The sequence below is a fragment of the Coregonus lavaretus genome, assembly GCF_964263955.1.
Source record: "Coregonus lavaretus genome assembly, contig: HAP1_SCAFFOLD_250, whole genome shotgun sequence".
Taxonomy (NCBI): Eukaryota; Metazoa; Chordata; class Actinopteri; order Salmoniformes; family Salmonidae; genus Coregonus; species Coregonus lavaretus.
Genome location: NW_028161097.1, coordinates 285,968 through 302,175, shown reverse-complemented (window position 1 = coordinate 302,175; position 16,208 = coordinate 285,968). Strand labels below are relative to the sequence as shown.

The window sequence follows — 16,208 nt, the reverse complement described above, 5'->3', positions numbered from 1 at the left end:
ATGTGGTATATCTCTGGGTACATCAGTCCTCTGTGTCTGTGGTATGTTGGTCAGTATGTGGTATATCTCTGGGTATATCAATCCTCTGTGTCTGTGGTACCTTGGTCAGTATGTGGTATATCTCTGGGTACATCAGTCCTCTGTGTCTGTGGTATGTTGGTCAGTATGTGGTATATCTCTGGGTACATCAGTCCTCTGTGTCTGTGGTACCTTGGTCAGTATGTGGTATATCTCTGGGTACATCAGTCCTCTGTGTCTGTGGTATGTTGGTCAGTATGTGGTATATCTCTGGGTACATCAGTCCTCTGTGTCTGTGGTATGTTGGTCAGTATGTGGTATATCTCTGGGTACATCAGTCCTCTGTGTCTGTGGTACCTTGGTCAGTATGTGGTATATCTCTGGGTATATCAATCCTCTGTGTCTGTGGTACCTTGGTCAGTATGTGGTATATCTCTGGGTATATCAATCCTCTGTGTCTGTGGTACCTTGGTCAGTATGTGGTATATCTCTGGGTACATCAGTCCTCTGTGTCTGTGGTACCTTGGTCAGTATGTGGTATATCTCTGGGTATATCAATCCTCTGTGTCTGTGGTACGTTGGTCAGTATGTGGTATATCTCTGGGTACATCAGTCCTCTGTGTCTGTGGTACCTTGGTCAGTATGTGGTATATCTCTGGGTACATCAGTCCTCTGTGTCTGTGGTATGTTGGTCAGTATGTGGTATATCTCTGGGTGTATCAATCCTCTGTGTCTGTGGTATGTTGGTCAGTATGTGGTATATCTCTGGGTACATCAGTCCTCTGTGTCTGTGGTATGTTGGTCAGTATGTGGTATATCTCTGGGTACATCAGTCCTCTGTGTCTGTGGTATGTTGGTCAGTATGTGGTATATCTCTGGGTACATCAGTCCTCTGTGTCTGTGGTACGTTGGTCAGTATGTGGTATATCTCTGGGTACATCAGTCCTCTGTGTCTGTGGTATGTTGGTCAGTATGTGGTATATCTCTGGGTACATCAGTCCTCTGTGTCTGTGGTACGTTGGTCAGTATGTGGTATATCTCTGGGTACATCAGTCCTCTGTGTCTGTGGTACCTTGGTCAGTATGTGGTATATCTCTGGGTACATCAGTCCTCTGTGTCTGTGGTACCTTGGTCAGTATGTGGTATATCTCTGGGTACATCAGTCCTCTGTGTCTGTGGTACGTTGGTCAGTATGTGGTATATCTCTGGGTACATCAGTCCTCTGTGTCTGTGGTACCTTGGTCAGTATGTGGTATATCTTTGGTTACATCAGTCCTCTGTGTCTGTGGTATGTTGGTCAGTATGTGGTATATCTCTGGGTACATCAGTCCTCTGTGTCTGTGGTACCTTGGTCAGTATGTGGTATATCTCTGGGTACATCAGTCCTCTGTGTCTGTGGTACCTTGGTCAGTATGTGGTATATCTCTGGGTACATCAGTCCTCTGTGTCTGTGGTACCTTGGTCAGTATGTGGTATATCTTTGGTTACATCAGTCCTCTGTGTCTGTGGTACCTTGGTCAGTATGTGGTATATCTCTGGGTACATCAGTCCTCTGTGTCTGTGGTACGTTGGTCAGTATGTGGTATATCTCTGGGTATATCAATCCTCTGTGTCTGTGGTACCTTGGTCAGTATGTGGTATATCTCTGGGTACATCAGTCCTCTGTGTCTGTGGTATGTTGGTCAGTATGTGGTATATCTCTGGGTATATCAATCCTCTGTGTCTGTGGTACCTTGGTCAGTATGTGGTATATCTCTGGTTACATCAGTCCTCTGTGTCTGTGGTACCTTGGTCAGTATGTGGTATATCTCTGGGTACATCAGTCCTCTGTGTCTGTGGTACCTTGGTCAGTATGTGGTATATCTCTGGGTACATCAGTCCTCTGTGTCTGTGGTATGTTGGTCAGTATGTGGTATATCTCTGGGTATATCAATCCTCTGTGTCTGTGGTACCTTGGTCAGTATGTGGTATATCTCTGGTTACATCAGTCCTCTGTGTCTGTGGTACCTTGGTCAGTATGTGGTATATCTCTGGGTATATCAATCCTCTGTGTCTGTGGTACCTTGGTCAGTATGTGGTATATCTCTGGTTACATCAGTCCTCTGTGTCTGTGGTACCTTGGTCAGTATGTGGTATATCTCTGGGTATATCAATCCTCTGTGTCTGTGGTACCTTGGTCAGTATGTGGTATATCTCTGGGTATATCAATCCTCTGTGTCTGTGGTACCTTGGTCAGTATGTGGTATATCTCTGGGTACATCAGTCCTCTGCGATGTCTGTGTTCTGCTACCCTCAACACCTCAGCGCTGACTTGAGGCAGAGGGGGTGTGGTTATGTCCATGTGACTCCGTGTCGCCATCGACAACAGCGATGGAATGTTGGACCCGCTCCCGTTACCGTGGGACCCGTTCCCGTTATCGTGGGAACCCTCCCCTCTGCCCCCCCGACCGGACGGATCCCACTTGGAGGACTTGTCTGTCAGATGGCTGAAAGAATGAAAAGAGAGGGAGAGAGAGGAGAGAGGGTTAGTGAGGGAGCGAGGGAGGGAGAGAGAGGGTTAGTGAGGGAGAGACAGGGTTAGTGAGGGAGAGACAGGGTTAGTGAGGGAGAGACAGGGTTAGTGAGGGAGAGACAGGGTTAGTGAGGGAGAGACAGGGTTAGTGAGGGAGAGAGGGAGAGACAGGGTTAGTGAGGGAGAGAGGGAGAGACAGGGTTAGTGAGGGAGAGAGGGAGGGAGAGAGGGTTAGTGAGGGAGAGAGGGAGGGAGAGAGGGAGAGAGGGAGAGACAGGGTTAGGGAGGGAGAGAGGGAGAGACAGGGTTAGGGAGGGAGAGAGGGAGAGAGGGGTAGAGAGGGGGGTTAGTGAGGGAGAGAGGGGGTTAGTGAAGGAGAGAAGGGGTTAGTGAAGGAGAGAAGGGGTTAGTGAGGGAGAGAGGGGTTAGTGAGGGAGAGAGGGGGTTAGTGAGGGAGAGAGGGGGTTAGTGAGGGAGAGAGGGGTTAGTGAGGGAGAGAGGGGGTTAGTGAGGGAGAGAGGGGGTTAGTGAGGGAGAGAGGGGGTTAGTGAGGGAGAGAGGGGATTAGTGAGGGAGAGAGGGGGTTAGTGAGGGAGAGAGGGGGTAAGTGAAGGAGAGAAGGGGTTATTGAGGGAGAGAGGGGGGTTAGTGAGGGAGAGAGGGGGTTAGTGAGGGAGAGAGGGGGTTAGTGAGGGAGAGACGGGGTTAGTGAGGGAGAGACGGGGTTAGTGAGGGAGAGACGGGGGTTAGTGAGGGAGAGACGGGGTTAGTGAGGGGGAGACGGGGTTAGTGAGGGAGAGGGAGAGAAGGGGGAGACGGGGTTAGTGAGGGGGAGACTGGGTTAGTGAGGGAGAGACAGGGTTAGTGAGGGAGAGACAGGGTTAGTGAGGGAGAGACAGGGTTAGTGAGGGAGAGATGGGGTTAGTGAGGGAGAGATGGGGTTAGTGAGGGGGAGACGGGGTTAGTGAGGGAGAGGGAGAGAAGGGGGAGACGGGGTTAGTGAGGGGGAGACTGGGTTAGTGAGGGAGAGACAGGGTTAGTGAGGGAGAGACGGGGTTAGTGAGGGAGAGACGGGGTTAGTTAGCGAGAGAGTAAGTGAGGGAGAGAGGGTGAGACAGGGTTAATGAGGGAGACAGGGTTAGTTAGCGAGAGAGTTGAGTGAGGGAGAGAGGGGGGGAGCGGGGTTAGTGAGGGGGAGACGGGGTTAGTGAGGGGGAGACGGGGTTAGTGATGGGGAGACGGGGTTAGTGAGGGGGAGACGGGGTTAGTGAGGGGGAGACGGGGTTAGTGAGGGGGAGACGGGGTTAGTGAGGGGGAGAGGGGGTTAGTGAGGGGGAGAGGGGGTTAGTGAGGGGGAGAGGGGGTTAGTGAGGGGGAGAGGGGGTTAGTGAGGGGGAGAGGGGGTTAGTGAGGGGGAGAGGGGGTTAGTGAGGGAGAGAGGGGGTTAGTGAGGGAGAGAGGGGGTTAGTGAGGGAGAGAGGGTTAGTGAGGGAGAGAGGGGTTAGTTAGCGAGAGAGGGGGTTAGTTAGCGAGAGAGGGGGTTAGTTAGCGAGAGAGGGGGTTAGTTAGCGAGAGAGGGGGTTGGTTAGCGAGAGAGGGGGTTGGTTAGCGAGAGAGGGGGTTGGTTAGCGAGAGAGGGGGTTAGTGAGGTAGCGAGTGGGTTAGTGAGGTAGCGAGGGGGTTAGTGAGGTAGAGAGGGGGTTAGTGAGGTAGAGAGGGGGTTAGTGAGGTAGCGAGGGGGTTAGTGAGGTAGCGAGGGGGTTAGTGAGGTAGCGAGGGGGTTAGTGAGGTAGCGAGGGGGTTAGTGAGGTAGCGAGGGGGTTAGTGAGGTAGAGAGGGGGAGAGAGGGAGAGAGGGGGAGAGAGGGAGAGAGAGGGAGAGAGAGGGAGAGAGAGGGAGAGAGAGGGTTAGTTAGTGAGGGGGTTAGTGAGGGAGAGACAGGGGTTAGTGAGGGAGAGACAGGGGTTAGTGAGGGAGAGACAGGGGTTAGTGAGGGAGAGACAGGGGTTAGTGAGGGAGAGACAGGGGTTAGTGAGGGAGAGACAGGGGTTAGTGAGGGAGAGACAGGGGTTAGTGAGGGAGAGACAGGGGTTAGTGAGGGAGAGACGGGGTTAGTGAGGGAGAGACGGGGTTAGTGAGGGAGAGACGGGGTTAGTGAGGGAGAGACGGGGTTAGTGAGGGAGAGACGGGGTTAGTGAGGGAGAGACGGGGTTAGTGAGGGAGAGACGGGTTAGTGAGGGAGAGACGGGGTTAGTGAGGGAGAGACGGGGTTAGTGAGGGAGAGAGGGGGTTAGTGAGGGAGAGAGGGGGTTAGTGAGGGAGAGAGGGGGTTAGTGAGGGAGAGACGGGGTTAGTGAGGGAGAGACGGGGTTAGTGAGGGAGAGACGGGGTTAGTGAGGGAGAGACGGGGTTAGTGAGGGAGAGACGGGGTTAGTGAGGGAGAGACGGGGTTAGTGAGGGAGAGACGGGGTTAGTGAGGGAGAGACGGGTTAGTGAGGGAGAGACGGGGTTAGTGAGGGAGAGACGGGGTTAGTGAGGGAGAGACGGGGTTAGTGAGGGAGAGACGGGGTTAGTGAGGGAGAGACGGGGTTAGTGAGGGAGAGACGGGGTTGGTGAGGGAGAGACGGGGTTAGTGAGGGAGAGACGGGGTTAGTGAGGGAGAGACGGGGTTAGTGAGGGAGTTGGCAAAAACAATGTTGCAGTAACAGTGGAAACATCACACTAGACAGACCTTTATGAATAACCCTCTAACCCTAACCCTATGAATGGGTGGGTGGGTGTAACTAGGGTGTGTGTAACAGGTGTGGGTGTGTGTGTAACAGGTGTGTGTGTAACAGGTGTGTGTAACAGGTGTGTGTAACAGGTGTGGGTGTGTAACAGGTGTGTGTAACGTGTGTGTGTAACAGGTGTGTGTGATTGTGTAACAGGTGTGTGTGTAACAGGAGTGTGTGTAACAGGTGTGGGTGTGTGTGTAACAGGTGTGTAACAGGTGTCTTACTGGCTACTGTCGTTTGGTTCGTCTCCATCGGAGGAAGATGATGATGGCGAGTGGGAGGGGCCAGAGGGAGCGGCTGTGTGGTGATTCGTTAATCTACTTCCTCCCTGGTCATATGGAGCCGACCAATCAGTGAAGCCCATTGTCCCAGACAGCGAATCGTTGCAGTCCGGCAGGGGAGGCAGGTTCTGGAACAGAGAGGCGTGGCCTAGTCCATACGGAGCATTCCGATAGGGTGGTTTTACCCCCTGGGGAGGAAACAAAGGGTGTTTCTCAATATGCATCCTACCGCGCTCCACACACTCATGCTCCAAGGGGATTCTCCGAGGACGTTCTCTTGAGCACGTTTTTGTGAGGACGAGAGTGAAGAACGCATAAAACATTTTATTTGAGAAGAACTCGCACTCCCCCTACTGTGACTCGGTTAATAAAAAAGTGGTCAGATTACACAGATGCTAAGCTACAGGACTGTTTTGCTAGCACAGACTGGAACATGTTCCGGGATTCTTCAGACAGCATTGAGGAGTACACCACATCAGTCACTGGCTTCATCAATAAGTGCATCGATGATGTCGTCCCCACAGTGTACGTATGTACATACCCCAACCAGAAGCCATGGATTACAGGCAACATCCACACTGAGCTAAAGGGTAGAGCTGCCGCTTTCAAGGAGTGGGACTCTAACCCGGACGCTTATAAGAAATCCCGCTATGCCCTCCGACGAACCATCAAACAGGCAAAGAGTCAATACAGGACTAAGATTGAATCGTACTACACTGGCTCTGCCGCTCGTCGGATGTGGCAGGACTTGAAAACTATTACAGACTACAAAGGGAAGCACAGCCGTGAGCTGCCCAGTGACACACGCCTACCAGACGAGCTAAACCACTTCTATGCTCGCTTCGAGGCAAGCAACACTGAAGCATGCATGAGAGCACCAGCTGTTCCGGATGACTATGTGATCACGCTCTCCGTAGCCGATGTGAGTAAGACTTTTAAGCAGGTCAACATTCACAAGGCCGCAGGGCCAGACGGATTACCAGAACATGTACTCCGAGCATGCGCTGACCACTCCCCCCTACTGTATTCCCTCCCACTCCCCCCTACTGTATTCCCTCCCACTCCCCCCTACTGTATTCCCTCCCCCTACTGTATTCCCTCCCACTCCCCCCTACTGTATTCCCTCCCACTCCCCCTACTGTATTCCCTCCCACTCCCCCCTACTGTATTCCCTCCCACTCCCCCCTACTGTATTCCCTCCCACTCCCCCCTACTGTATTCCCTCCCACTCCCCCCTACTGTATTCCCTCCCACTCCCCCCTACTGTATTCCCTCCCACTCCCCCCTACTGTATTCCCTCCCACTCCCCCCTACTGTATTCCCTCACTCCCCCTACTGTATTCCCTCCCACTCCCCCCTACTGTATTCCCTCCCACTCCCCCTACTGTATTCCCTCCCACTCCCCCCTACTGTATTCCCTCACTCCCCCCTACTGTATTCCCTCCCACTCCCCCTACTGTATTCCCCCCCCTACTGTATTCCCTCCCACTCCCCCCTACTGTATTCCCCCCCACTCCCCCCTACTGTATTCCCTCCCACTCCCCCCTACTGTATTCCCTCCCACTCCCCCTACTGTATTCCCTCCCACTCCCCCCTACTGTATTCCCTCCCACTCCCCCCTACTGTATTCCCTCCCACTCCCCCCTACTGTATTCCCTCCCACTCCCCCCTACTGTATTCCCTCCCACTCCCCCTACTGTATTCCCTCCCACTCCCCCCTACTGTATTCCCTCACTCCCCCCTACTGTATTCCCTCCCACTCCCCCTACTGTATTCCCCCCCCTACTGTATTCCCTCCCACTCCCCCCTACTGTATTCCCCCCCACTCCCCCCTACTGTATTCCCTCCCACTCCCCCCTACTGTATTCCCTCCCACTCCCCCTACTGTATTCCCTCACTCCCCCTACTGTATTCCCTCCCACTCCCCCTACTGTATTCCCTCCCACTCCCCCCTACTGTATTCCCCCACTCCCCCCTACTGTATTCCCTCCCACTCCCCCCTACTGTATTCCCTCCCACTCCCCCTACTGTATTCCCTCCCACTCCCCCCTACTGTATTCCCTCCCACTCCCCCTACTGTATTCCCTCCCACTCCCCCTACTGTATTCCCTCCCACTCCCCCTACTGTATTCCCTCCCACTCCCCCTACTGTATTCCCTCCCACTCCCCCCTACTGTATTCCCTCCCCCTACTGTATTCCCTCCCACTACTGTATTCCCTCCCACTCCCCCCTACTGTATTCCCTCCCACTCCCCCCTACTGTATTCCCTCCCACTCCCCCCTACTGTATTCCCTCCCAGTCCCCCTACTGTATTCCCTCCCACTCCCCCTACTGTATTCCCTCCCACTCCCCCCTACTGTATTCCCTCCCACTCCCCCCTACTGTATTCCCTCCCACTCCCCCCTACTGTATTCCCTCACTCTCCCCCTACTGTATTCCCTCCCACTCCCCCTACTGTATTCCCTCCCAGTCCCCCTACTGTATTCCCTCCCACTCCCCCCTACTGTATTCCCTCACTCCCCCCTACTGTATTCCCCCCCACTCCCCCTACTGTATTCCCTCACACTCCCCCTACTGTATTCCCTCACTCTCCCCCTACTGTATTCCCTCCCACTCCCCCTACTGTATTCCCTCACTCCCCCCTACTGTATTCCCCCCCACTCCCCCTACTGTATTCCCTCACACTCCCCCTACTGTATTCCCTCACTCTCCCCCTACTGTATTCCCTCCCACTCCCCCTACTGTATTCCCTCCCACTCCCCCTACTGTATTCCCTCCCACTCCCCCCTACTGTATTCCCTCCCACTCCCCCCTACTGTATTCCCTCCCACTCCCCCCTACTGTATTCCCTCCCACTCCCCCCTACTGTATTCCCCCCCACTCCCCCTACTGTATTCCCTCCCACTCCCCCCTACTGTATTCCCTCCCACTCCCCCTACTGTATTCCCCCCCACTCCCCCCTACTGTATTCCCTCCCACTCCCCCCTACTGTATTCCCTCCCACTCCCCCCTACTGTATTCCCTCACACTCCCCCTACTGTATTCCCTCCCACTCCCCCCTACTGTATTCCCTCACACTCCCCCCTACTGTATTCCCTCCCACTCCCCCCTACTGTATTCCCTCCCACTCCCCCCTACTGTATTCCCTCCCACTCCCCCCTACTGTATTCCCCCACACTCCCCCCTACTGTATTCCCCCACACTCCCCCTACTGTATTCCCTCCCACTCCCCCCTACTGTATTCCCTCCCACTCCCCCCTACTGTATTCCCTCCCACTCCCCCTACTGTATTCCCTCCCACTCCCCCTACTGTATTCCCTCCCACTCCCCCTACTGTATTCCCTCCCACTCCCCCCTACTGTATTCCCTCCCACTCCCCCTACTGTATTCCCTCCCACTCCCCCTACTGTATTCCCTCCCACTCCCCCTACTGTATTCCCTCCCACTCCCCCCTACTGTATTCCCTCCCACTCCCCCTACTGTATTCCCTCCCACTCCCCCCTACTGTATTCCCTCCCACTCCCCCTACTGTATTCCCTCCCACTCCCCCCTACTGTATTCCCTCCCACTCCCCCTACTGTATTCCCTCCCACTCCCCCTACTGTATTCCCTCCCACTCCCCCTACTGTATTCCCTCCCACTCCCCCTACTGTATTCCCTCCCACTCCCCCTACTGTATTCCCTCCCACTCCCCCCTACTGTATTCCCTCCCACTCCCCCTACTGTATTCCCTCCCACTCCCCCTACTGTATTCCCTCCCAGTCCCCCCTACTGTATTCCCTCCCACTCCCCCCTACTGTATTCCCTCACACTCCCCCCTACTGTATTCCCTCCCACTCCCCCCTACTGTATTCCCTCACACTCCCACCTACTGTATTCCCTCCCACTCCCCCTACTGTATTCCCTCACACTCCCACCTACTGTATTCCCTCCCACTCCCCCTACTGTATTCCCTCCCACTCCCCCTACTGTATTCCCTCACACTCCCCCCTACTGTATTCCCTCCCACTCCCCCCTACTGTATTCCCTCCCACTCCCCCCTACTGTATTCCCTCACACTCCCCCTACTGTATTCCCTCACACTCCCACCTACTGTATTCCCTCCCACTCCCCCCTACTGTATTCCCTCACTCCCCCTACTGTATTCCCTCACTCCCCCTACTGTATTCCCTCACACTCCCACCTACTGTATTCCCTCCCACTCCCCCCTACTGTATTCCCTCACTCCCCCTACTGTATTCCCTCACTCCCCCTACTGTATTCCCTCACACTCCCCCCTACTGTATTCCCTCACACTCCCCCCTACTGTATTCCCTCCCACTCCCCCCTACTGTATTCCCTCACACTCCCCCCTACTGTATTCCCTCCCACTCCCCCTACTGTATTCCCTCACACTCCCCCCTACTGTATTCCCTCCCACTCCCCCCTACTGTATTCCCTCCACTCCCCCTACTGTATTCCCTCCCACTCCCCCTACTGTATTCCCTCACTCCCCCTACTGTATTCCCTCCCCCTACTGTATTCCCTCCCACTCCCCCTACTGTATTCCCTCACACTCCCCCTACTGTATTCCCCCACTCCCCCCTACTGTATTCCCTCCCCCTACTGTATTCCCTCCCACTCCCCCTACTGTATTCCCTCACACTCCCCCTACTGTATTCCCCCACTCCCCCCTACTGTATTCCCTCCCCCTACTGTATTCCCTCCCACTCCCCCCTACTGTATTCCCCCACTCCCCCTACTGTATTCCCCCCCCTACTGTATTCCCTCCCACTCCCCCCTACTGTATTCCCTCCACTCCCCCCTACTGTATTCCCTCCCACTCCCCCTACTGTATTCCCTCCCACTCCCCCCTACTGTATTCCCTCCCCCTACTGTATTCCCTCCCACTCCCCCTACTGTATTCCCTCCCACTCCCCCCTACTGTATTCCCTCCCACTCCCCCCTACTGTATTCCCCCCACTCCCCCCTACTGTATTCCCTCCCACTCCCCCTACTGTATTCCCTCACACTCCCCCTACTGTATTCCCTCCCACTCCCCCTACTGTATTCCCTCACACTCCCCCCTACTGTATTCCCTCCCACTCCCCCCTACTGTATTCCCTCCCACTCCCCCCTACTGTATTCCCTCCCACTCCCCCTACTGTATTCCCTCACACTCCCCCTACTGTATTCCCTCACACTCCCCCTACTGTATTCCCTCACACTCCCCTACTGTATTCCCTTGCACTCCCCCCTACTGTATTCCCCCACACTCCCCTTACTGTATTCCCCCCCACTCCCCCTACTGTATTCCCTCCCCCTACTGTATTCCCTCCCACTCCCCCCTACTGTATTCCCTCCACTCCCCCCTACTGTATTCCCTCCCACTCCCCCTACTGTATTCCCTCACACTCCCCCTACTGTATTCCCTCCCACTCCCCCCTACTGTATTCCCTCACACTCCCCCTACTGTATTCCCTCCCACTCCCCCTACTGTATTCCCTCCCACTCCCCCCTACTGTATTCCCTCACACTCCCCCCTACTGTATTCCCTCACTCCCCCTACTGTATTCCCTCACACTCCCCCTACTGTATTCCCTCACACTCCCCCTACTGTATTCCCTCCCACTCCCCCCTACTGTATTCCCTCACACTCCCCCTACTGTATTCCCTCACACTCCCCCTACTGTATTCCCTCCCCCTACTGTATTCCCTCCCACTCCCCCTACTGTATTCCCTCCACTCCCCCCCTACTGTATTCCCTCCCACTCCCCCCACTGTATTCCCCCCACTCCCCCCCACTGTATTCCCCCCACTCCCCCTACTGTATTCCCTCCCACTCCCCCCTACTGTATTCCCTCCACTCCCCCCTACTGTATTCCCTCCCACTCCCCCCTACTGTATTCCCTCCCACTCCCCCCACTGTATTCCCCCCACTCCCCCTACTGTATTCCCTCACACTCCCCCTACTGTATTCCCTCCCACTCCCCCCCTACTGTATTCCCTCCCACTCCCCCTACTGTATTCCCTCCCCTACTGTATTCCCTCCCTCCCCCCTACTGTATTCCCCACTCCCCCCTACTGTATTCCCTCCCACTCCCCCTACTGTATTCCCTCACACTCCCCCTACTGTATTCCCTCCCACTCCCCCTACTGTATTCCCTCACACTCCCCCCTACTGTATTCCCTCCCACTCCCCCCTACTGTATTCCCTCCCACTCCCCCCTACTGTATTCCCCCACTCCCCCTACTGTATTCCCCCCCACTCCCCCCTACTGTATTCCCTCCCACTCCCCCTACTGTATTCCCCCACTCCCCCCTACTGTATTCCCCCCCACTCCCCCTACTGTATTACCTCACACTCCCCCCTACTGTATTCCCTCCCACTCCCCCCTACTGTATTCCCTCACACTCCCCCTACTGTATTCCTCCCACTCCCCCTACTGTATTCCCTCCCACTCCCCCTACTGTATTCCCTCCCACTCCCCCCTACTGTATTCCCTCACTCCCCCCTACTGTATTCCCTCACACTCCCCCTACTGTATTCCCTCACACTCCCCTACTGTATTCCCTCACACTCCCCTACTGTATTCCCTCCCACTCCCCCCTACTGTATTCCCTCCCACTCCCCCTACTGTATTCCCTCACTCCCCCTACTGTATTCCCTCCCACTCCCCCCTACTGTATTCCCTCACACTCCCCCTACTGTATTCCCTCCCACTCCCCCCTACTGTATTCCCTCCCACTCCCCCTACTGTATTCCTCACTCCCCTACTGTATTCCTCCCACTCCCCCCTACTGTATTCCCTCACACTCCCCCTACTGTATTCCCTCCCACTCCCCCCTACTGTATTCCTCACACTCCCCCTACTGTATTCCCTCACACTCCCCCTACTGTATCCTCCCACTCCCCCTACTGTATTCCTCACTCCCCCTACTGTATTCCCTCCCACTCCCCCCTACTGTATTCCCTCCCACTCCCCCCTACTGTATTCCCTCCCACTCCCCCCTACTGTATTCCCTCACACTCCCCCTACTGTATTCCCTCCCACTCCCCCTACTGTATTCCCTCACTACCCCCTACTGTATTCCCTCCCACTCCCCCTACTGTATTCCCTCCCACTCCCCCCTACTGTATTCCCTCCCACTCCCCCCTACTGTATTCCCTCCCACTCCCCCTACTGTATTCCCTCCCACTCCCCCCTACTGTATTCCCTCCCACTCCCCCCTACTGTATTCCCTCACACTCCCCCTACTGTATTCCCTCCCACTCCCCCCTACTGTATTCCCTCCCACTCCCCCCTACTGTATTCCCTCCCACTCCCCCCTACTGTATTCCCTCCCACTCCCCCCTACTGTATTCCCTCACACTCCCCCTACTGTATTCCCTCACACTCCCCCTACTGTATTCCCTCACACTCCCCCTACTGTATTCCCTCACACTCCCCCTACTGTATTCCCTCCCACTCCCCCTACTGTATTCCCTCCCACTCCCCCTACTGTATTCCCTCACTCCCCCCTACTGTATTCCCTCCCCCCTACTGTATTCCCTCCCACTCCCCCCTACTGTATTCCCTCACACTCCCCCTACTGTATTCCCTCCCACTCCCCCCTACTGTATTCCCTCCCACTCCCCCTACTGTATTCCCTCCCACTCCCCCCTACTGTATTCCCTCCACTCCCCCTACTGTATTCCCTCACTCCCCCTACTGTATTCCCTCCCACTCCCCCTACTGTATTCCCTCACACTCCCCCTACTGTATTCCCCCCCACTCCCCCTACTGTATTCCCTCCCACTCCCCCTACTGTATTCCCTCACTCCCCCTACTGTATTCCCTCCCACTCCCCCTACTGTATTCCCTCCCACTCCCCCCTACTGTATTCCCTCCCCACTCCCCCCTACTGTATTCCCTCCCACTCCCCCTACTGTATTCCCTCCCACTCCCACCTACTGTATTCCCTCCCACTCCCCCCTACTGTATTCCCTCACACTCCCCCTACTGTATTCCCTCCCACTCCCCCTACTGTATTCCCTCACACTCCCCCCTACTGTATTCCCTCCCACTCCCCCCTACTGTATTCCCCACACTCCCCCCTACTGTATTCCCTCACTCCCCCTACTGTATTCCCTCCCCTCCCCTACTGTATTCCCTCACACTCCCCCTACTGTATTCCCTCCCACTCCCCCCTACTGTATTCCCTCCCACTCCCCCTACTGTATTCCCTCACACTCCCCCTACTGTATTCCCTCCCACCTCCCCCTACTGTATTCCCTCCACTCCCCCCTACTGTATTCCCTCCCACTCCCCCTACTGTATTCCCTCCCACTCCCCCCTACTGTATTCCCTCCCACTCCCCCCTACTGTATTCCCTCCCACTCCCCCTACTGTATTCCCTCCCACTCCCCCTACTGTATTCCCTCCCACTCCCCCCTACTGTATTCCCTCCACTCCCCCCCTACTGTATTCCCTCACACTCCCCCCTACTGTATTCCCTCACACTCCCCCTACTGTATTCCCTCCACTCCCCCCTACTGTATTCCCTCCCACTCCCCCCTACTGTATTCCCTCCACTCCCCCTACTGTATTCCCTCCCACTCCCCCTACTGTATTCCCTCACACTCCCCCTACTGTATTCCCTCACACTCCCCCTACTGTATTCCCTCCCACTCCCCCTACTGTATTCCCTCCCACTCCCCCTACTGTATTCCCTCCCACTCCCCCTACTGTATTCCCTCACTCCCCCCTACTGTATTCCCTCCACTCCCCCCTACTGTATTCCCTCCCACTCCCCCCTACTGTATTCCCTCACACTCCCCCTACTGTATTCCCTCCCACTCCCCCTACTGTATTCCCTCCCACTCCCCCTACTGTATTCCCTCCCACTCCCCCCTACTGTATTCCCTCCCACTCCCCCTACTGTATTCCCTCACTCCCCCTACTGTATTCCCTCCCACTCCCCCCTACTGTATTCCCTCACACTCCCCCTACTGTATTCCCTCCCACTCCCCCCTACTGTATTCCCTCCCACTCCCCCTACTGTATCCCTCACTCCCCCTACTGTATTCCCTCCCACTCCCCCTACTGTATCCCTCCCACTCCCCCTACTGTATTCCCTCCCACTCCCCCTACTGTATTCCCTCCCACTCCCCCTACTGTATTCCCTCCCACTCCCACCTACTGTATTCCCTCCCACTCCCCCCTACTGTATTCCCTCACACTCCCCTACTGTATTCCCTCCCACTCCCCCTACTGTATTCCCTCACACTCCCCCCTACTGTATTCCCTCCCACTCCCCCCTACTGTATTCCCCCACACTCCCCCTACTGTATTCCCTCACTCCCCCCTACTGTATTCCCCTCCCCCTACTGTATTCCCTCACACTCCCCCTACTGTATTCCCTCACACTCCCCCTACTGTATTCCCTCCCACTCCCCCCTACTGTATTCCCTCCCACTCCCCCCTACTGTATTCCCTCACACTCCCCTACTGTATTCCCTCACTCCCCCTACTGTATTCCCTCCCACTCCCCCCTACTGTATTCCCTCACACTCCCCCTACTGTATTCCCTCCCACTCCCCCTACTGTATTCCCTCCCACTCCCCCTACTGTATTCCCTCCCACTCCCCCCTACTGTATTCCCTCCACTCCCCCCTACTGTATTCCCTCCCACTCCCCTACTGTATTCCCTCACACTCCCCCCTACTGTATTCCCTCACACTCCCCCCTACTGTATTCCCTCCCACTCCCCCCTACTGATCCCTCCCACTCCCCCTACTGTATTCCCTCCCACTCCCCCTACTGTATTCCCTCACTCCCCCTACTGTATTCCCTCCACTCCCCCTACTGTATTCCCTCCACTCCCCCCTACTGTATTCCCTCCACTCCCCCCTACTGTATTCCCTCACACTCCCCCTACTGTATTCCCTCACACTCCCCCTACTGTATTCCCTCACACTCCCCCTACTGTATTCCCTCCCACTCCCCCTACTGTATTCCCTCCACTCCCCCTACTGTATTCCCTCCCACTCCCCCCTACTGTATTCCCTCCACACTCCCCCCTACTGTATTCCTCACACTCCCCCTACTGTATTCCCTCACACTCCCCCCTACTGTATTCCCTCCCACTCCCCCCTACTGTATTCCCTCACACTCCCCCCTACTGTATTCCCTCCCACTCCCCCCTACTGTATTCCCCCACTCCCCCCTACTGTATTCCCTCCCACTCCCCCTACTGTATTCCTCACACTCCCCCCTACTGTATTCCCTCCCACTCCCCCCTACTGTATTCCCCCCACTCCCCACTACTGTATTCCCCCCACTCCCCCTACTGTATTCCCTCCCACTCCCCCCTACTGTATTCCCTCACACTCCCCCTACTGTATTCCCTCCCACTCCCCCTACGATTCCCCACCCCCTACTGTATTCCTCCCACTCCCCCCTACTGTATTCCCTCCCACTCCCCCTACTGTATTCCCTCACACCCCCTACTGTATTCCCTCACTCCCCCTACTGTATTCCCTCACACTCCCCCTACTGTATTCCTCCCACTCCCCCTACTGTATTCCCTCCACACTCCCCCTACTGTATTCCCTCCCACTCCCCCCTACTGTATTCCCCCACACTCCCCCTACTGGTATT

The 16,208-nt window shown here is 55.7% G+C and overlaps 1 protein-coding gene across 1 annotated transcript in view; it reads right to left on the bottom strand.

Annotated features, from left to right (window-relative positions):
• The window catches only part of fam120c (family with sequence similarity 120 member C), a 123,971-nt gene that overhangs the window by 71,972 nt on the left and 35,791 nt on the right, over positions 1–16,208 (bottom strand). Inside the window, exons 7-8 of the mRNA XM_084195639.1 lie at positions 5,529–5,785; positions 2,246–2,504 (exon numbers count right to left, since the gene is read on the bottom strand). Of these exons, the coding sequence (XP_084051765.1) occupies positions 2,246–2,504; positions 5,529–5,785 (516 nt within the window). The remainder of the gene's footprint in view (positions 1–2,245; positions 2,505–5,528; positions 5,786–16,208) is intronic.